Source organism: Rattus rattus, chromosome 3 (assembly GCF_011064425.1).
Source record: "Rattus rattus isolate New Zealand chromosome 3, Rrattus_CSIRO_v1, whole genome shotgun sequence".
NCBI lineage: Eukaryota > Metazoa > Chordata > Mammalia > Rodentia > Muridae > Rattus > Rattus rattus.
Genome location: NC_046156.1, coordinates 158,951,406 through 158,974,415, shown reverse-complemented (window position 1 = coordinate 158,974,415; position 23,010 = coordinate 158,951,406). Strand labels below are relative to the sequence as shown.

General features: G+C 35.3%; 1 protein-coding gene across 1 annotated transcript in view; it reads left to right on the top strand.

Annotated features, from left to right (window-relative positions):
* Positions 1-2,993: 2,993 nt before the first annotated feature.
* Positions 2,994-23,010, top strand: part of Cdh18 (cadherin 18) — a 242,554-nt gene continuing 222,537 nt past the window's right edge. Inside the window, exon 1 of the mRNA XM_032898746.1 lies at positions 2,994-3,282. Within this exon, the coding sequence (XP_032754637.1) occupies positions 3,270-3,282 (13 nt within the window). The 5' untranslated portion in view covers positions 2,994-3,269. The remainder of the gene's footprint in view (positions 3,283-23,010) is intronic.

Sequence of the window (23,010 nt, the reverse complement as noted above, 5' to 3'; positions counted from 1 at the left end):
GCAGGCAGAGACAGACAGAGACACATACACAGAGACAGACAGATAGACAGACAGACAGAGACAGAGGCAATCTTATGTCAAGACATACAAGTCATTCTAGGTCTACGTCAGGAAGAGTACACAGACATATAAATTTATGCTTTTAGCTTAAGTTGTAAAAGATAATTACATGGGAATCCCAGGGACAGCAAGGTTGTTTACATTGGTTTTCTCTTAAAAGCGTAAACATTACCAAGAGGAGTACACAATGGATATCACATTCACTACAATATTCTCAAGGCATAGTTTTGACTCTGCTACAGGGTCCAGCAAAATTTCAGTGACTGTGGAATCAAGACCTGCTTTAAGGAAAAATTATGTTAGAATTAATAGAACTAATTACCTTTATTTTCCATATATTCTAATTTAGTTTGAAATTTTTCATGTAAATAAATGAATACCATATTAGTAACTATTAAGCCAGTGGTCTAACTACAAATTGAATATTTAAAGTTTTCTTGCTCTACCATTAAACTTTTTAATTAGTATCTGATGGAGAACCACGTACAAATTAAAAGAATTCTATCGTCATTATAGTTTACAAAACTTCCTGTTCCCATAACACCCATCTCTCTCTCTCTCTCTCTCTCTCTCTCTCTCTCTCTCTCTCTCTCTCTCTCTCTCTCTTTCTCTTTTTCTCTTTCTCTCTGTCCTTTCTATTCTCTTTGTTCTAATTCTCTCATACATTCCTCCTTTTCTTATCTTAACCATGCTGTCATCCCTCTTGGGTCTTAAAAATCCCTTCTAAAACAAAAATCCATAGAACAATGCATGTGCTTTTCTTAGGCTCAAATGTTAGTGCAGAGTGAATTTAACATCAAAATAATAAATGAAAAAGGATGGCTCAAGAAATGGAAATCATGAGTGGACCAATTTGCTCCTTCAGAAATAGGTATCATCAAAATTATATAAATTATTAATCAATGGACTAAATGCTAATGGAATAGTTTCCATAATTGCTATATGGAAATGATGGCTTCAAGATTCAATCAAGTTTGCTAAAAGATTTATCTTCATTATAAAATAATCACCGCCATTATGTTAATACTCAGGCTAAGTATTATGGAAGTCTGATGCAAAAATCTCAATATATTTTGTAATATTTTGGTGTAACTATTAGTAACATTATTCAATTTTATAAATATTTCTAAATTATCAATGATAAACTAGATTCAAGTTAATCATAACTTCTTAGACATATATGATGAGTGGTTTACTTATAATAAAATATTAATTTTGTACCAGATTTTTGCCTCAAAAGCCAAACTCATAAAATCACTGTCATTTTCACTTCATCTTAGAAATTCTTTCATAACTTTGATTCTTTACTATGTTAGGAACAGATGGAGAATGACTTAAATAGATTGCTATGTCAATGATTTTCACTGTCTACTTCATAAATGATAATTATTCTTTGATGAAAAAATGATTTATCAAGACACAGGCAGAAACAAATAGGTGCACTTCCATACAAACATGCACAGAGGTCACTCTGTAGTCCTGTTCTGGAACATAGTCACTAAAATTTGATAACGAATGGCAGTGGGAATCCTTGAACACTGTGTCTTCTAGAGCTGTTAATTTTTCAGTAATAGGAGACATCAAAATAAAAATTTTTGAAATGATTTTTTGTGCTGAATACAAGTGCCTCCCCTCAGGAACATACATGTTTCTTGCTTTATGTTGATGAAAAAGAAAATAAAAATTGTGAATCAAATAATAATAAATACATTTGGGCCGTTACCTTTTATGCAGAAAAGAAATCAGCTTTCCTTACACCTCACCACTTTTTTCTATAATAGAGTTTTCAAGTGTCTTTTAACAGGTCACGTATTTTAAAACTAACCTTCATGATTTTACTTCACTGTGGAAAAAAAAGTCAAGTTCTGTACAAATAAGGTTATATTTTTCACTGTTCCCAAGGTCAGAAATAAGCAAAAGGTGAGTACTTGAGGTTCATCAATGAAACGTTCCCATGCAGAGCATTCAACCCTGAGTCATGGGGATGAGGTACAGTTCTTTAAAGATGTAGTTTTCTTCAAAGATTTACAGTTTTCTTTTCACAAACGTACTTATCTTTTCTTACCTGCAAATCATTCAGTCATTTATCTTCTTTGTGGCATTACATATTAGAGTAGATCTTTATTTTGAAGTATGTGCAGTGTATCATATGCAAATTAAAATAATTTAAGTCACTTAGACTTAAATGACCTAAATCCATTATGTGCTTTTTGTAATATCCATTTAGAGATTGTAGATTTAAAATCATATTTCTTAAAAAGATGTTTTCTACCGAAGTATTATTTCTAAATGGATATTGTATATTTTTTCTTTTAAGAAATAAAATTTTATTCATTTGTCAATATTATTACGTACTGCAATACTAACTATAATTTGCTGTAATATTTTCAAAACCATTAAGAAGATAAAAATAACAACAAATTGTATATTTTTTAACTTGAAAATGTATGCTAAATAATATTATACTCTATATTCTACAAATTATGAAATTAGTACCTTGGTGATGCATGTGTGTCACCAAGAAAGACTGATAACGAGTTTTAACTTCAGTTTCTCCTACTCAATTTTGCAAAATCCAATGAGGAAAACAATGTTGGGTAATCTTCATAAGAATTTCCCCAGGCATGGAAAGCAATAGTGATGTAGTAGAATTATCTTCTTCTTTTTTCTTCATAGTGTAATACCGATTCTTTCATATCACATTATGTGATGTCAATGTCTTCATATTACATATTACATCTCAGAAAAATCAAGATACAATGTTCACTTAGTACTAGTTAGAGAAAACAATAAGAAATGAAATGGCTGCTGCGAGTTTGACTTTGCAGTATAGAAAAAAACTAAAATTCTTTATTTCTTGAAAATATTCAGATTACATATGCCATCAGAATATATTCATACTGACTTCCTCCGTGTGTATTTTCTAGCTGCACTCCAACTCTGATAAAGGCGATGGCTCTGTCAAGTACATCCTTACTGGAGAAGGAGCTGGGACTATATTCATCATTGACGACACCACCGGTGACATCCACTCAACCAAAAGCCTGGACAGAGAGCAGAAGACTCACTATGTGCTTCATGCCCAGGCTATTGACAGACGGACGAACAAGCCTCTGGAACCTGAGTCCGAGTTCATCATCAAAGTGCAAGACATCAATGACAATGCTCCGAAGTTCACAGACGGACCATACATCGTTACTGTGCCTGAAATGTCAGATATGGGTAAGGACATTATTTTTATAGTGCAGAAACTCATTCACATTATTGGTAGCAAACATATCTTTTTTAAATTTTTTATTAGATATATTTCTTTACTTACATATCAAATTTTATTCCCCTTCCCGGTTTCCTGTCAGTAAGCAACCTTTCCCTCCTATCCCCCTCCCCCATACAAGTATTCCCCCTATATATCCCCCTTACTGTCCCCCTATTCCCCTGTATTCGGGTCCAACCTTGGCAGGACCAAGGGCTTCCCCTTCCATTGGTGCCCCAACAAGGCTATTCTCTGCTACATATGCAGTTGGAGACTTGGGTTAGTCCATGTATAGTCTTTCGGTAGTGGTTTAGTCCCTGGGAGCTCTTGTTGCTTGGCATTGTTGTTCTTATGGGGTTGCAAGCTCCTTCACCTCTTTCAATACTTCCTCTAATTCCTCCCAAGGGGGAAGAATGGCTTTCAATATATTTTTTTTGAATTTGAGAAAGTCCTAAAATGTTATAATATTTTTATTGCAGTAAAACTTTCTCATTAATAATCCTTATGTTATTATTGAAAGAATTTATTAATATGAATGTATAAAATAGTTTGAACATCTCAAGGTAAAAATCATAATTGGATATCATATGTAATTCTGATTTATAGGATTTTTTTTCGATTACATAATTTTTTTTTAAAATTATGAATAATATGGACTCCTACACATTCAACAGGAACTGCCTTGAAGACAAAATGCCTTTGTACTTCATGCTATATCCTTTATAATCACAATACATCCTTCTTAATTATAATAACATTAGTATTAGAAGCTATTTCTCATTAACCATTAAATTATTCATAGCACTTACAATATTTATTTCAAAATATACAAAACCATGTTACTCATTTTGAGATTATTTTGAATGTGCAGACAGCATAAAGTACACATCCCAGCCTCTCAGTTTTAGGAAATAGACAAGGAATTAATCTAAGATTCACCTCAATGCATGGCTTACTGTAATTGAAAACTCATTCAGTTCTCCAGTTTTTTGAATTTGTGGTACACTTCCTTTACTCACTGATTTTTTGTGGTTCATCTATTTCTCTTTATTTTTATTGCACAGATCAATTTCCTGAAATTAATTAAAATAAAGTTAAATAATCATATTTTTTTGCTGTCTTTGTGGGACTCCACTTGTTTTCGGGAGACATTTTTGGAATGTTAGTTTTTGCATTTCATTTAAATATATATGACAACTTTATACTGAATTAGAATATTGCAGTTACTGATCATGTCTGTCTGTGGATGTTCACATAAAGCTTCCTGACTGAAAGAAGAGAACTTCTGTTCCCTTTTAGAATCGCAGCCCATTTTAAGTCCCCCAAGAGCCAGGTAGCTCTTTAGCTGATGGACAAAGGGTAGAAATCAAGAGCAAGATGTTCTCAGTCAGAGTCTCTAGGGAGTAAACAATTTCCCAACCTTTTCCCTGTGCACCAGAATTCAGGGAAAAGTGTTAGCAATTTCTTGGCAGATGCTTAGAATATATTCATGCTTATTAGTCTCTAAGGACATTTAGGAAAAAAATGGGTAAGAGCCTGTGAGCAAAAAGTTGAAAATAATTTCTCATTCCTTGCCAAAGGCCCATAGGCCAACATCACATTGCCTAAACCCCCTTTATTTTACAAACATGACATACTTTTATACACCATCATTTGTAAGAAATTTGCTGGTTGCCTTCCAGTGTCTGGTAGAGGATAAAAGCAAAAATAAAGCCATAAGAGTCATATGGGATAAATCTAGAGGCAATGCAAAGTCAACATCAGTCTAAGACAGTTTCCAACGGACAAAAGAAAACTGGAGATGTTTAGGGAATATAGCAGAGAGAATGGGCAAGTAGTGTTATGAGGTTTCTATTAAAAATAAATTACAACAAAAATCCATATATGTCCTGAAATAATAAAATGGAAACTAATTAGGCTTGATTGCCTTCCTGGTTAAAAAACAAAACAAAACAAACAAAAAAAACCAAAAAATAACAAGATCTTAAGAAATAAACTACAGTAAAAATGGTATTTTTTGATATGTCATAGAAACAAGTTATATCCCCAAAAACAAAGAAGAAAATGTGCATCAGGGAGAAAAAAAATGGTATTTTCCCATTTTGGGTGAGGAAAGGCATGATTTATAACCATCAGAGAAATTCAAATTTTGAGGAAACATTGATTGATTGAGGTTAGGAAAATATTGGTAATGTTCAAAGCCTGGAAAAAAAATCAGAGAACTTTGATGGCTAACAGAGAAAAGGAGAAACTGGAAATTATTGAATGAGAAAAGGCAATGTAGAAACATCATAGTTAAGGCTGTGCATACAAAGTCTAGAAATAAAAATATTTCCAAGATATTTTCTAAAATTTGAAGTATTGGTTGAATGAGGAACAGTTTATGTATTTTTAAGTTCTCAAATAGACAGGAATGTGGTTGGAGGGCAAAACCTTAACTTTTGAAAGTAGCAAAATAACTAAGAGCATACTAGATCAATCCAAGCAAGGATATGTTTATGATAGTAACTTATTGGAGGCCAGATGCCAAATATACTTTATTATCTTTTTATAAGCAGGAGTTCATTATAATGACAGATGTGTGTGCATCGTGTGTATAGAGAGAGAGAGAATGTGTGTGTTTGTCATCATCATAAAAACAATCCACATTGTACTTTGACTTTATGGAGGCTAATGTGAAAATTAGTGTGTGTCTCTCTGTGTGTAACTTTTATGTTATGTGTAACAATGGAAGACATAGGAAGATATAGAGCACAGATTGAGGGACTGGCCCAACTTGATACCTAGCCTATGGAAAAGAGTCAACCATCGAAGTTATTAATGATATCCCCCTATCCCTGCTAACAGGAGCATAGCACAGCTCATAGAATCAGATGCAGAGACCCACAGCCTAACATTAGGCAGAGCTTGGTACTATTGTGGAAGAGTGCAAGGAAAGATGTAGGGAGATGGAGGGGTCAAGGGCTTCACAAGAAGACCTACAGACTCAACTACCCTGATCCCATGGGGGCCTCACATAGACTTAATCACCAAACGAAGGGCATACATGGGTTAGACCTAGTACCTACACACACGCATGTGCATGCACACACACACACACACACACACACACACACACACACACACAAGATGTGCAGCTTAGTTATTATGTGGAGCCCCAAACAATTAGAGAGAGAGCTGTCTCTGAATCTTTGCCTGATTTGGATCTCTTTCCCAAGCTGGGCTGCCTTGTTTGGCCTCAGTAGGAGAGGATGTACATAGTCCTGTTGTGATCTGATAAGCCAGAACTGGCTGATACCCATGAGGGGCCTCTCCTTTTCTGAGGAGAATGGGAGGGTAACAGGGGTAGTTGGATATGAGGGTGGGACTGGGAAAAGAGGAAAGACAGGGCTGTGATCGGGATATTAAGTAAATAAAGTTTGCTATTTGTAATAATTTCTAAGTGTATACTCGATTTTAATAAATATTTTACTAGATTTAGTAAATATGGACTCTATTTTATTGCTCTCATCAATATATGAATAAATTTTTCCTGGGTTTCCTAATAAACAGATTTGGAGAAAGAAAGCTAGGAAAAATAGAAGACAATTGGTCAGCTACGATTGCAGAAATAAAGTGCTAAATTACTGTAGATAAAGGAGCATCAAACAACAGCAGTAGGGATAGCTTGCTGCTTGCTGTCTCTGCAGATCATGGTTTACTGAAAGACAGTCATTCACTCATATAAAAATATCTGTGATAATTTAAATATTAAATAGAAAGATTTGAACTGTTGGGAGGCAGGCTAAGCAGCTCTCAAAACCTAAAGGATTGATTTTTTTAAAGTTTGTCGACTGTATTGTGAGGGATTCCAGGGAAAGAAACCTGATGCCGAACAGCTAGAGAATAATGCTGTAGTCTTGAGTATCAAAATCTCTGCTCGGTGAGCCAGAAAGTTCATTGCAAGCTGTGCGGCACTTCACAGAAGGGCAGCCTTCACTATAAACAAATGTCATCCTTCTGCCTTCCTGACACACGTTGCCAGTTATCTAGCCACTGGAAAGCTTCCTCTCAGGGCTTGTGAAGTACCATTGAAATGTTAACTTGAGTTCAGGTCTCTCAATAGCCTGGTGCTGGCCAATTACACCAATGTTGCTACCCAGAAAGTCCCAGGGATCTGCCTGTTTGTCCTTTTCCAGGATAGGTATTGCAAACACATGGCATTGTTAAATTCATGTGCCTCTTAAAGAGAGAACTCAAGCCTTTGTGAGTTCTTCACTGCAGGCACTTCATTGACTGCATACCTCCCAGCCATATAAATTAATATTTTAAAGATTTTAATGGGAACATTTAAGTTAAAACATTGAATCTAATGTTCAGTCCAAAGAACTGTGCAGAATGATTCTCACTTCTGATTAGAAGCAGAGATGCTGCTCACCTTTAAGAATCTTGATTTGCTGTTGAAACATGAAACTCTAACTTCCTTTTTCTTTCTCTTACACACAGATTAATTATGATTTCAGATAATTTGCTGTGACTGAAAATTTTCTTTCTGCTTGAGTGCAGCTAGCAGCATATTTCACATATTCAAATCATGATTGTGATCAAAATTATTTGTACCCATGGAAGTTCTAATTAATATATTAATGGGATTTGCTCTTTTGGATATTGACTTTCTGCTCTGCAAAATATTTAGAATTCTTCATCACAAATTGGGCAAAAATGCGCCGGAGTCTCTGAGTATAGGTAGCCATGGCAACTGTGAGAATGATCAAACAGACAACTACAAGGAACACTTGTTAAACACTTGCTAAGTGTCAGCAGTCTCCTATGTTTACAATAATACTGTGTATTTGTCATAAATGTTATCACAGTGTCAACACGATGATTATTCTTGGTTTACCGGGTATAAAAATCAAATATAGAATGGCAGTATTTGTCAAAAATAACATGGTTATTAAGAAATGTATGAAAAGCTTTCTAAGTTAGGGATATCTTTAGATCTTATTTTCCTATTTTAAAAAGAAAATTAAACAGTAAATTCATATTATTTGTAGAACAATTCTTTTAGAAAAGTTCCAGAAGCACCATGATAGTAACAGCTGAGGAATGCGAATGGCTGAAACACCTAAAAAATGTTCAACATCTTTAGTCATCAGAAATGCAAATCAAAACAACCCTGATTTCACCTCACACCAGTGAAGAATGGCTGAATCAAAAACTCAGGTGACAGCAAATGCTGGCGAGGATGTGTGGAAAGAGAACACTCCTCCATTGTTGGTGGGGTTGCAGACTGGTACAACCATTCTGGAAATCAGTCTGGAGGTTTCTCAGAAAATTGGACATTGAACTGCCTGAGGATCCAGCTATACCTCTCTTGGGCATATACCCAAAAGATGCCCCAACATATAAAAAGACACGTGCTCCACTATGTTCGCCATGCCTTATTTATAATAGCCAGAAGCTGGAAAAGAACAGATGCCCTTCAACAGAGAATGGATACAGAAAATGTGGTACATCTACACAATGGAATTACTCAGCTATCAAAAACAACGACTTTATGAATTCATTGGGCAAATGGTTGGAACTGGAAAATATCATTCTGAGTGAGCTAACCCAATCACAGAAAGACATACATGGTATGCACTCACTGATAAGTGGCTATTAGCCCAAATGCTTGAATTACCCTAGTGGCCTAGAACAAATGAAACTCAAGACGGATGATCAAAATGTGAAGGCTTCACTCCTTCTTTAAAAGGGGAACAAGAATACCCTTGGCAGGGAAGAGAGAGGCAAAGATTAAAACAGAGACTGAAGGAACACCCATTCAGAGCCTGCCCCACATGTGGCCCATACATATAGAGCCACCCAATTAGACAAGATGGATGAAGCAAAGAAGTGCAGACCGACAGGAGCCGGTTGTAGATCGATCCTGAGAGACACAGCCAGAATACAGCAAATACAGAGGCGAATGCCAGCAGCAAACCACTGAACTGAGAACGGGACCCCCGTTGAAGGAATCAGAGAATGAACTGGAAGAGCTTGAAGGGGCTTGAGACTCCATATGTACAACAATGCCAAGCAACCAGAGCTTCCAGGGACTAAGCCACTACCTAAAGACTATACATGGACTGACCCTGGACTCTGACCTCATAGGTAGCAAATGAATATCCTAGTAAGAGCACCAGTGGAAGGGAAGCCCTGGGTCCTGCTAAGACTGAACCCCCAGTGAACTAGACTGTCGGGGGGAGGGGCGGCAATGGGGAGGGTGGGGGAGGAACACCCATAAGGAAGGGGGGGAGGAAGGATGTTTGCCAAATGTACATAAGAAATACTCAAGTTAATAAAAAAAAAAATACAAAAAAAAAAAAAAAAAAAAAAGATACTGGAGGACAAAGTTTAAGGAAATCTAGGTTTTGACTCATTATACCTAATTTATTACTATTATATCCTATTGATTTATGAAATATTTGAAAGATAGTGTTTTTTCTGTTAAAAGATAAGCTTGACTGAGGGACACAAAAAGAGAGAAAAATCTTCTATCTAATACTAATGCAGTCATATGGGGATATGATTTTGAAAAAAATTAATGTTATTATTATATGACACTAGACATATATATGTATATATACACACACATACATATACATATATTACATATATATACATATATATGTGTGTGTATGCTGAGTTAGGAAGAGAACTTTGGGTTATTATAAAATTCTTAATGAAGTAACAGAATATTATTTTTCAACTTAAAAATGCTCTAAAATATTATTTTTACAGGTAGTGCATTCTAACAATTTTGAAATAAAATGAACAGGCCAAAGAGCAGTGAGGCCACTTTCAAGGGGGACAGAATCACATTGAGGAAAATCAGGAGTGGATTTTGGTATTGAGAACATATGCATTTGCCCTACAATGATGAACAAAGAAATCAGATCCATGGAATAATGTTATGCCTACAAGGTCAATGTTTAAGAGTCATTATTGTCATCTCCCTACACAAAGGAAACAGAAATCATTACTTATCCTTTGTACACAGAGAACCCATGTATATCTGGATTTACCAACACTGATCCCAAAGAAAGCTTCTCCGATGAAGTCTGAATATCCTTTAGCTACACATACAGAAAGAAATATCGTATTTACATTTGGATCCATGTGAAGTTAATTTCACAAAATAGTAGGACACGCACTATAGGGCTAATACTTTCTCAGTCACAAGTTTTTCCAGGATCAGATATTCATATCTGTTGCCTCATAGATTGTTTCATACACATATAAACATACATCAAAATTTTAAATGTCTTTATGTAACGCTTCTTCTCATTTGTGTAATTTACACATTACAGTTTCTCCTGTTATCATACTTGATGTCAGTGCAGTTATAAGTCTTAATTTTTTTTTTTTTGGTTCTTTTTTTCGGAGCTGGGGACCGAACCCAGGGCCTTGCGCTTCCTAGGTAAGCACTCTACCACTGAGCTAAATCCCCAGCCCCCGTCTTAATCTTTTGCAAATGCACTCCTCACAGTAGAATTTGTTAGCATCATTTCTGGCCACTAATCCATGGTATCAGTAGCATCGCTCACACTACACCCAGACTTGATATTTCCAGATATTGCTAAATATTCTTAGAAAGAAATTTTAACTCATTCACAATATGATTTAGATATCTGTTTTTTAACCAATGTTATTTTACATGCAAATTACATGGTGAAATATTAATTATCATACTAAAATACATAATGGCATAAAATAGAGACAAAATCATGTATAAGATGGGACCATAGTGGATGTAGGATAGAGAGCAGTAGTTTGAGTAGTTGAGACTTATTACTCACAAGATTCAAAGAAGTTCAGTTTCGTAACCTTTACTTAGATTGTATATGGTAAATATAATGGTCTAGTGATGACCATGTGGTTGAATATATACACATATAGTAAGTGCATATTATTATATTTATATCTATACATATTCAATGCATTTTGGTGGAGCAAAATATTTGAAAATATATTATTGCACATGTAAATTCTATTAATTCAGATTTAGGACTCTTTTCCTTTGTTGATCATTGCAAGACGTCATGTATATGGTGACGATAACCACCTTAGTCCATTTCTGTTGTCACATCCATGCATGAACCTGAGCAATATGTAAAAATAAGGTGCCCTTCCAATACAATGCTGAATGCTGAAAATCTTTTGGTCTCACATATGATGGCTCTGCTGGTAAGGCCATGTAAATGGCAGCACAGTGTTGGAGAGCTTCAGGGACTGAGCAATGAGCATATTTTTAAACATCAAGTCTCCAGGAAACTAGCTATGGTCCCACAAGAACCGCTTTTGTTCCTTAAAGGCAGTGGCTACCCCAGTGACTTCGTGTCATCTCACTAGACCTCTATTCCTGAAAGTCCCCTCATGTCTCACTATCATTGCACTGGGGAACGATCTTACAGCACATGGGCCTCTGGAGGCTGTCCTGTACCTGGAGCAGAATCATGGCAACAGTGAACTTTTCTCCCTTTTGCTGTTTTTAAAGTATGTCTTTTTTTCATTCCCAATGTCTAAGAGGCTACGCTTTTATAATAGTTCAAATTATTTTTATACTTTGATAAACTGTTTAGTCGATTTACAGCTGACATTAAAATGTGACATATTCAGTTAATATGGTAAGCCATAGTCAAAATGAATAACCACCATTGTATAGAATGGTACTGATTTTTTGAGTCAGACGTAGGTGAAAAATCGTTGCTGAATAATAAAAAGGGGGTGAATATTAAACAGTATCTAAGTGATGTTAACATTCTCATAAGAATACTTCAAAATGATTAAGATATCTAGTTATTGGAACAAGTTATAGAAATAGAGGTTACTATTCTATCATTTACAATGCAAAAAATTATCAATGTATCATTTACCAACTTTAGGTCCTATGGAACACTGAAACATTTTTAGGTATTAAAAAGACAATTTACTTGCTTATAATCTATTGTGTTCCTTATGATGGGTGATGGAAGTAACTCTCTTATTCCTCTTCCTGTCTTCATATTTCCTCTCCAATCTTAAAAGCACAGAGCCTCTTTTTCTGTGTTCCTTGTTGCACAGCAACGGTAGGCAGCAGCTGTTGTGACTTGATTGCACTGCTTGTTGGGACCTTGATTTAGATCTGCTGAAGCATCCTGGGAGCTTCATTCTGGACACCTGCCAGGATTCAGGCAGTCATATTCAGATAGTAAACATAGGGACATGATCTTGGGGGTGATAGATCAATAAAATGAGGCTTGAATCACAGTTCACTAGGTAGATGGTTTGTACTTGAGGATTTACATGGTAGACCCGAAGAACCACTCACTAATTGAACAAAAATTCTCCAGGCATGCCACATCCATCTTTTCCTTGTTGTGTCTAACTTATTCCTAAGGTTCTACAGCTTCTAAAGCAGCAGCGCCGTTGCGAGATCAACTTTTAAGCGCATGAGCCTACACGGTGATGTCTCACATTCGCCAAAACAAAAACAAATAAAAATGTGGCCCAAAGCAATATTCATTTTGTATGTTTATGGCTCGGTAGCCCAGATATTATTCTATGGGGTCACATACAATTTGCTTTTATTTTCTCAGAGCTCAAACTGATGCATCCCTTGTGAATAGTGCTTTTTGACTCGGTTGTCTTGTTTGAGGTCTCAGCTCATGCCCTGACGTTAAGTCTGAAGCAGTGAGTCCTCCATCACCTGTGTTTGTGTGGTAGTGTTTCCGGAGCCTGGGGAAGAAGCTTCAGGGATTTTGTTTTTAATTTAAAATGTTTACATTGAAATATGTTTCTGACAGTAAGCAAACGCTAAGCCCAGAATGGAAGGAACTATCTGAAGAGGAACCTCAGGGTTCCGGAAACGACTTCATTTCAGTCTGCTAATTTTTCTAACCTTCTCACTTAAAGCAAAACATTGTCTCAACACTTGTTTTATAAGGGTGTGGCTACTCTTTCCACAGATACTTTCATCTTGAAAACGAATTTTGTGGAAATACCGACGCTTAATATGTGCAACATGTTGTTTGGCTATCTGGCTAAATTTTGTTGTAACTGAATTGAGTAATGGTGCATTTATACTTTTCCTATGTATGATTACATTTTTAATTCTAAATTGAAGAAGGGACAAATAACTCAAGCTAACCTCTCACTGTCACTCAAGGTTGAGATGAGATGAACCAGAGGTTTGAACGTCAATGTATACTTAATTTTTGATGTTCCTTTTACCTTTTTTGAAAACTCTTACAGCGCTTTGATGAAGTTGAGGAGCTCATAAAAACAAATACCTCAGTACACCAAATCATTCTGCTCTGCATTTTGTAGACCATACCTCTCTCCAGTTAAACATATGTAATTTGTTTATGTGTGATAAAGTATTCATGCCATATGCACACACTCTTTTGTAGGAAATTTAAGCACACACATAACGGTAAGATAGTAGAGAAAATAATACAATAACCCAAGGCAAGCTGAACACAAATTTGATATTTGAAAGATGTACTTAATATGTTTATTTACAAGACAAAGTCTTGGATAAACTTCTTATTGAACTTGGAGGTCTTTGAAATTCAGGAAGGCCAAGAATTCCTCTTGCGCCTGCCTCATAGCCCAAAGTGTCAGAACTACATGTGGATACATAGACATGCCAAGCCTTTAGAATGGGTGCAGAGTACTCTGACCCTTATCCTTGCTCATTAAGAACTGTTACCCATGGAAGCAATCCCCAGCCCAGTGTTTAGTTTTCATATTAAATTAGTTTTATTCTTCACCCATATTTAGTGGTTTTAAATTTAACCTCATATTTATGCCGAGTGACATAGGAATAGGACTTGAGAGGATTTGCCTAGTGATGAACGACTGTGTAGTTCTGTTTTATTCTCTCTGATAAAAGGAATCTTGGTTTACTAAAATATTTTTCTAATCTTACCTTATTTACCAATACTCCTAGTATGGAAAAGTATTTAAAGTTTATAAATTTAAGGAACCCCAAAGGCAGTCTGATAGAATGAAATATTTTTACTTCTTTTCAGGGGATGTGTTGTAAACCCTTTCTTGTTTTGATACACAGGTGCTTTGGCATCTTCATCCCATCTTACTGTTTTTGGTGACTCTATAATTTCATAATGCGTTATCAACTATTGATATATACTGAATTTCACTTTCTTTTTACCTATTTATGATAAATATTCCTTTTGGAATATCATCTCACACATGTCCAAGTTACATACATACATACATATATGCATAATGTGTTTTATGTTTCAATAACAAGCCACACCTATGTTTGAGAAACTATAAATAGCAGAGCTTGAATGCTCCCTCACACGTCCATGCAGTTGGTATAATTCTGCTGCCCACTGATGTTCCTCAGGGACAGTGCCTACTATGGAAACTCCTGCCTCAACAGCAATATTATTTAGTGTATCATTGTCATTGCATTGAATTAAAAATACTACAGAAGATTTCAGATAATGTTGTTATGACATTGGGAAACATATCTGAGAATGCATTACGTGTTGTCTGTTTCAACCACATGTGATGTCCCTCCCTTTTTTCCTCTGATGGATATGATAACCATTCCCAACTTATATCAAGTTATTAAAGTGTATATTCTCGAATATTTGAAGTGCTCTGAACAGAAAAATATCACATGGATGAGAGTGTGGTTTAAGAAAATCAGATTATAGAAAATTTTATCTTAACCTATAGATCAAATGTATAAACAGATGACAGACAGAAACGCAGGCAGATAGATAAGAAGATACACAGATATAGACAGTGATCAAAACTGTAAACTCTGTGAGGAAATCCTAACAAGCAACAACTGCAACCGCTCAGTCACTCGTGTGTCTCTTGGTTGAAGTCTGAGAATATGTAGTTGAGTGAAAATCAAACTCATCAGTTTTGTTCATCTATTAAATGAAGCGACTCTTAATATCGAGTCTTTCAATTTTGTTACAATCATTAATTTCAACTCTTAATTTGACTATCTCTTGTCATGCATGATTTTGGATGTTATTGCCACATGCTTTCCCCAAGTCTTCAGTTGCAGCATTGTCACTGATTAGATATATTTCACTTCTTTTAAACATTTTTATTAGATATTTTATATATTAACATTTCAAATGTTATCCCTTTCTCAGTTTTCCCTCGGAAACCTCCTATCCCATTCTCCCTCCCCCTACTTCTATGAGGGTGTTCCCCCACCCAACCAGCTGCTCCTATGTCCCTGCCATGGCTTTCCCCTATGCTTTAGCATCAAGCCCTCACAGGACCAAAGGCCTTTCCTACCATTAATGCACAAGGCCATTCTTGCTGCATATGTCACTGTAGCCATAGGTCCCTCCAAGTGTACACTTTGGTTGGTGGTTTAGTCCCTGGAAGCTCTGGGGGGTTAGATTGGTTGATATTTTTGTTCTTCCTATGGGGTTGCAAACCCCTTCTGCTCCTTCAGTCCTTTCTCTAACTCCTCCATTAGCAAACCCGTGCTTAGTCCAATGGTTAGCTGTGAGCATCTGCCTCTGTATTTGTCAGGATCTGACAGAGCCTCTCAAGAGTTAGGTATATCAGGCATCTGTCAGCAAGTACTTTCTGGCTTTAGAAATATTGTCTGGGTTTGGTGGCTTTATATGGACTGGATGCCCAAGTGGGACAATCTCCGGATGACCTTTCCTTCAGTCTCTACTCCAAACATTCTCGCCATATTTCCTCCCTTGATTATTTTGTTCCCTTTCTAAGAAAGGATGAAGCATCCGCATTTTGATCTTCCTTCTTGAGCTTCATGTGGTCTGTAAATTATATCTTGGGTATTCTGAGCTTTGGGGCTAATATCCACTTATCAGTGAGTGCATACCATGTGGGTTCCTTTGTAACTGGATTCCCACACTCAGGACGATATTTCTTAATTCCATCCATGTGCCTAAGAATTTCCTGAAGTCATTGTTTTTAACAGCAGAGTAGTATCCATTGTGTAGATGTACCACATTTTCTGTATCCATTCTTCTGTTGAAGGACATCTGGGTTTTTTCCAGAGCCTGTCTATTATAAATAAGGTTTCTATGAACATAGTGGAGCAAGTGTCCTTGTTAAATGTTGGAGCATCTTTTGGGTATATGCCCAGGAGTGGTATAGCTGGGTCCTCAGGTAGTGTAATTCCCAATCTTCTGAGGAACCACCATACTGATTTTCACAGTGGTTGTACCAGCTTGCAAACCACCAACAAAGGAGCAGTGGCATCATCTGCTTTCACCTGAGGTTTTTATCTTAACCATGATTCCTGGTGTGAGGTTGAATCTCTGTTTGTTTGTTTGTTTGTTTGTTTGATTTGTATTTCCCTGATGACTAAAGATGTTGAACATTTCTTTAGGTACTCTGCAGCCATCCCATATTCCTCAGTTGAGAATTAATTGATTAGCTCTGCACCCCATTTTTAATAGGGTTATTTGATTCTCTGGAGTCTAACGTCCTGAATTCTTTGTAATATTGGATATTAGCCCTCTTTTGTGTTTAGGATTGGTAAAGATCTTTTTCCAGTCTCATGGTTTGATTAATATCTTTCTCAGCCTGTTTATCTTTGAGTAGAGAAAGGCTACTGAGTTAATTTTATATCCAGTCACATTGCTGAGGCTGTTTATCAGTGGTAAACAAATTTTTCTAGTCACTTAAATGTACTATCATATCATCTGTAAATAGTAATATATTGATTTCTTCCTTTCCAATTTATATCCCTTTGACCTCTCTTTGTTGTCTAAATGGCTAAGACTTCAAGTAGTATATTGAATAGGTAGGAAGCGAGTGGTCAGCCTTGTCTAGTCCTTGATTTTAGTGGAATTGCTTCAAGTTTCTCTCCATTTATTTTGATGTTGGATACTGGTTTGCTGTATATTGCTTTTACTATGATTAGATATGGGCCCTGAATTCCTGATCTTTCCACGACTTTTAATATGAACGGGTTTTGAATTTTGTCAATGCTTCCTCAGCATCTAAGGAAATGGTCATGTGTTTTTTTTCCTTTAAGTTTGTTTATATAGTGGATTATGTTGCTGGATTTCCATATATTGAACAATCCCTGCATCCCCCTGATGAAAGTTACTTGATTATATTGAATGATCAATGTTGGATTTGGTTTGTGAGAATTTTATTATTTTGGCATTGATATTCATAATTAAAATTGGTCTGAAGTTCTCTTTCTTTGTTATGTCTTTTTGTGGTTAGGCATTAGCATAATTGTGGCTTCAGTGAATGAATTCAGTATTGATCCTTCTGTTTCTATTTTGTACAATAGTTTGGACATTACTGGTATGAGGTCTTTTATGAAGGTCTGATAGTATTCCCACTAAACTAATTTGGTCTTATGCTTTTATGGTCGGGATTATTTTAATGCCTGCTTCTATTTTTTAGGAGTTATGGCACTGTTTAGATGATTTATTTGATCCTTATTTAACTTTGGTACCTAGTATCTGTCTAGAAAAGTGTCCATTTCATCCAGATTTTCTAGTTTTTTGAATATAGGTTTTTGTAGAAGGATCTGATGATTTTTTCCCTCAGATTCTGTTGTTATGTCTCCCTTTTCATTTATGATTTTGTTAAAATGGATGTACTCTCTGTGACCTCTGGTTAGTCTGGCTAAGGGTTTTTCTATTCTGTTGATTCTCTCAAAGAACCAGCTCTCAGTTTTGTTTACTTTTTGTATAGTTCTTTTGTTTCTCTTGGTTTATTTCAGTCCTGAGTTTATTTCTTACCTTCTGCTCCTCTTGGGCGCATTTACTTCTTTCTGTTCTAAAGCTTTTAGGTGTGCAAGTGTATACGCTCTCCAGTTTTTTTTGGAGGCACTCAGAGCTAAGAGTTTTCCAGTTAGCATTGTTGTCGTTGAGTTCCATGAGTTTGGGTATGTTGTACCTTCATTCTCATTAAATTCTGATAGGTCTTTAATTTCTTTATTTCTAACTTTACCAAGTTATCATTGAGTAGAGTGTTATTCAACTTTCATGTGTCTGTGGTCTTCCAGTCATCTGTGTTGTTATTGAAGACCAGCCTTAGTCCATAGTGTTCTGATAGGATGTTGAGATTATTTCAATCTTCTTGTATCTGTTGAGGCCTGTTTTGTCATCAATTATATGATCAATTTTGGAGAAGGTACCATGATGTGCTGAGAAGAAGGTATATTCTTTTGTTTTAGGATGAATTGTCCTATCGATATCCATTAAATCCATTGGGTTCATAACTCCTATTAATTTCTCTGTGTCTCTGTTTAGTTTCTGTTTCCATGATCTGCCCATTGCCGAGAGTAGGGTGTTGAAGTCTCCCACTATGATTATGTGAGATGCAATGTGTGCTTTGATCTTTATTAAGGTTTCTTTTATGAATGTAGGTGCCCTTGCCTTTGGAGCATAGATATTCAGCATTGAGATTTCATCGTGCTGGATTTTTCCGTTGATAAATATGGAGTGTCCTTCCTTATCTTTGGTTAAATGTCGATAATAGAATGGCTACTCCAGCTTGTTTCTTAGGATCATTTGTTTGGAAAATTGTTTTCCAGCCTTTTCCTCTGAGCTGGTGTCTGTCTTTGTCCCCAAGTCTATTTCCTGTATGCAGCAAAATGCTGGGTCCTCCTTATGTATCCAGTCTGTTAGTCTATGCCTTTTTATTGGGGAATTTAATACATCAGTTTTAAAAGTTATTCTTGCTTCCTGTTATTTCTGTTGTTAGAGGGGGGATTATATATGTGTGGGTATCTGCTTTTGGGTTTGTTGTAAGAAGATTACTTTCTTGCTTTTTCTAGAGTGTAGTTTCCCTCCCGTGTTGGAATTATCTATTTATTATCCTTTCTTTGAATGAATTTATAAAAAGATATCGTGTAAATGTGGTATCGTCATGGAATATCTTGGTTTCTCTATGTTTATGAAGAGTTTTGATGGGTATGGTAGTCTGGGTTGGCATTTTTGTTCTCTTAGTGTCTCTGTGACATTTGCCAAGGATCTTCTGGCTTTCATAGTCTCTGGTAAGTAGTCTGGTGTAATTCTGATAGGCCTGTGTTTATGTTACTTGACCTTTTTTTCCTTACTGCTTATTCTCTTTTGTTTTGTGCATTTGGTGTTTTGTTTATTATGTGACAGGAGGAATTTTATTTACTGGTCTAGTCTAGTTGAGTTCTGTAGGCTTCTTGTATGTTCATGGGCATCTCTGTCTTTAGGTTAGGTAAGTTTTCTTCTATAATTATGTTGAAGATATTTACTGGCTCTTTAAGTTGGAAATCTTTGCACTCTTCTATACCTATTATTCTTAAGCTGGTCTTCTCATTTTGTCCTGAATTTCCTGGATGTTTTGGATTAGGAGCTTTTTACTTTGTGCATTTTTTGACTATTGAGTTAATGTTTTCTATTGTATCTTCTGTACCCAAGGTTCTTTCTTCTATCTCTTGTATTCTGTTGGAGATGCCTGCATCTATGACTCCTGATCTCTTTCCTGGGTTTTCTATCTCCAGGGCTATCTCCCTTTGTGATTTCTTTATTGTTTCTTTTTCCATTTTTAGATCCAGATTACTTTTGTTCAAATCCTTCACCTGTTTCATTGTGTTTTCATATAATTCTTTAAAAGATTTTATGTTTCCTCTTTAAAGATTTCTACCTGTTTACCTGTGTTCTCCTGTATTTCTTTAAGGAAGTTATTTACGTTCTTCTTAAAGTCCTCTATTCTCATCACGAGATGTGTTTTTAAATCTGAATCTTGCTTTTTGCGTGTGTTGGGGTATCCAGGACTTGCTCTAGTAAGAGAAATGTGTTCTGATGATGCCAATTAGCCTGCTTTTCTGTTGCTTAGGTTCTTGTACTTGCTTATTGCCATCTGGTTATCTCTGGCGTTACTTGGTCTTGCTGTCTTTAACTGGAGCCTGTTTCTCCTGTGAGGCAGTGAGCCTGTAATCTTAGGTGTTTCAGCATTCTGGGTAGACCAGCTCTCTTAGAGTTCTGTGCCACAGTGTTATCTCTGGGTTGCAGTTGGAGACCAGAAGGCTATATATTTCATTTTATTGTAAGCATTTCCTGTTATAAACTCATCTGAGGACTCTCATTATTGTGTCTGATACAGTTTAGCATGTTTGGTTTTCATTTTCATTTAGTTCTGAAATTTTTAATTTTCCTTCTTGATTTTATTCCTGATTCAACTATCTTTAGTAGTTTGTTTAGTGAAATGGATTTTGTTTGCATTTCTTTTTGTTGTTTCTCTTACTATTTTCTGTTTCTTCCATATAATTATTTTAATTGATTTGATTTACTTCATTTTGCTAAGTGGAAATGCGGGGTGCAATTTCAATTTCCTATAGTTGTTATATGCTATTTTATGGTCAAATATATATTCAATATTCAAAAAAATCCCATGGTCTACAGAAATGATTTTTAGCATCCAATATGTTTCTCTGTGTTTTTTATTGTTTTTCAGAGGCATTGAAATATGTGTCAATTTATGAAATATTGATTTTCTTGTGTTTTCAAGGTTTTTGTATAATTGTATTAACATACTTATTTCTTCTCTATGACCAGTTGTGTGTGTTTGTTTTTCTCTTGTGATTGAAGAAATTTTTCTTGAAATCTTTGTAGAGTTGGTTCTGGTCTCATCAATGATTTTGGTTTTTAATAGAAAGATTACATTTTGCTCAAATTCACTAGTTAATTTTATTCTGTACAGAAATATATTAGTCCAAAACTGTAGTCTCTCATGACAAAGAGAAAACCTTTACATTCTCTCCAGCTTTAAGATTTTTCTGTGTATTTAGTAAATACAGTGTTTTTCTAGTATTCCTTCCATTATAAATGATTCAACTATTCTCATCTGCAGATTTCATTATTGTTGATTATTGTCTGATTTAATGTTTCAACTATAATATCCCAAGGAGAGTTTCCTTTCCCATTATTTCCTTCCTTCCTTCTTTCTTCTTCCTTTACTTCCTTTTTCCTTTTCTTTCTTTCTTTCGTTCGTTTTTAGTCTACTTTATGTTCTGTCAGTCCCTTGTACCTAGATAGGCATCTCTTTTTTTCCTGGTATGGAAAATTTGTTATATGAATTTATTGAAGATAATTTTGTGTGCCTTAACTATGGTTTTATTTTATTTTTGCAATTCATGGTATATCTTCTCTCTTTCTTTCTTTTTTTTTTATTCTTTGAAATACCGATACTTACCCATGTTCCACTCAATTTATAGTGACTTTTATTGAGTGATCTAACTTTAGTAATTAACATTTTATGCCTGGTTCGGTTTTCAGCCTAATCCATTCTGTAAGTGAGGTTTTCCACTGCGGTTCATAATTAATTTCTTGAATTTTTTTATTTCCAGTATAGTTCCAGTTTAAGTTTTCTTTAAAATATAATCAAACCCTATTTTTCATGTTCAATTTTTCTTTTCTTATTTTAATTTTTTTCCTTTGGTTTTGTCTTTTATCATTTACTTCACCATTGTTATAATCATTAGTTTGAATTGTCTTTAAGTTCGTCCACATTATTTTCAATAGTGGCTATTACTATGGGATTTGTATTTTGTATTTTGGAGCTGACATATTATTTTTTTCATTCAGTGGTTTTTGATTTACATGCAGAGTTTGATGGTTGAGATTGTGTGTGTATGTGTGTGTGTGTGTGTGTGTGTGTGTGTGTGTTCAAATCAGGTTTCTTCTTACAGATAAAATTATATCATCACAGGCGACTGATTAGAGAATAATTTTAGACACTCATTGCATGAACCTAAGTTGGCTATGAGAATTAGAAACAAGCAGAATTATTAACTATTTATCAAGTATTAATCATTTGTACACCATTGTATGGGGAAACATTCTTTGTTTCACAGAACAAAGCTGGTAATGATTATCTGAACTCTTGTGAGTCTGATTCATAGATGGAACTAGTTCATGGATTTGCTCCAGTAGATAATAAGAGATAATGACTCAGTTTGCTGTGCTAATTACTACCCATTATGATTCTGTAGTTTATATGTACCTATTGTCTGACCACTATCTTTTGTGTATTCAGTATCTAATTTAACCTTAGACAAAATAACTCATTACTCCATAAATGAATAACAATATTTTATATATTACAGTGGGAGAGATGTTTATAGACATAATTCTGAGGGTGAAAACTTGGGTAAATTATGGTTGCTCTCAATGTAGAAAGCAAATTCTCAGACTATGGCTGAGAACAAAGCAAACACATAAGTGTAAACATAAATATTGAAAAGATAGTTTAACCATATGTTGATTTATCATGAGAAAAATAGGCAGTTCCCACTAGGGCCTATGAGCTTCAGAGACCTGGGTTATTGAACAGTTTACATTACAAAGTCTGCATTCCTTCTATCTGAGGGACCAAAGGGACTATCAGGATGCAGTTACTTATCATAAGTATAAGGACATTCAGGATATTGCTGCAGTCAGGTATCACCAATGGACAAAAAGAATGAGTACCCTTCTCTTATAATAGCCTAATATGTTTTTATCACATTGCTGTATGATGATTTACTCACTAAATATGTAATGAATTATTTTTGACACTTGGGTTACTTATTCTACTCACATTAATTTAAGAAAAAAATTCTTTCAAAAGTAATTTCTAAAGCATTCAAATTTTCTAAAAATGGCAATATTTGATCGGCAAATTTATGTATTTTTTCAACTTCAAATATGTGAGGGAATATGCTTTCT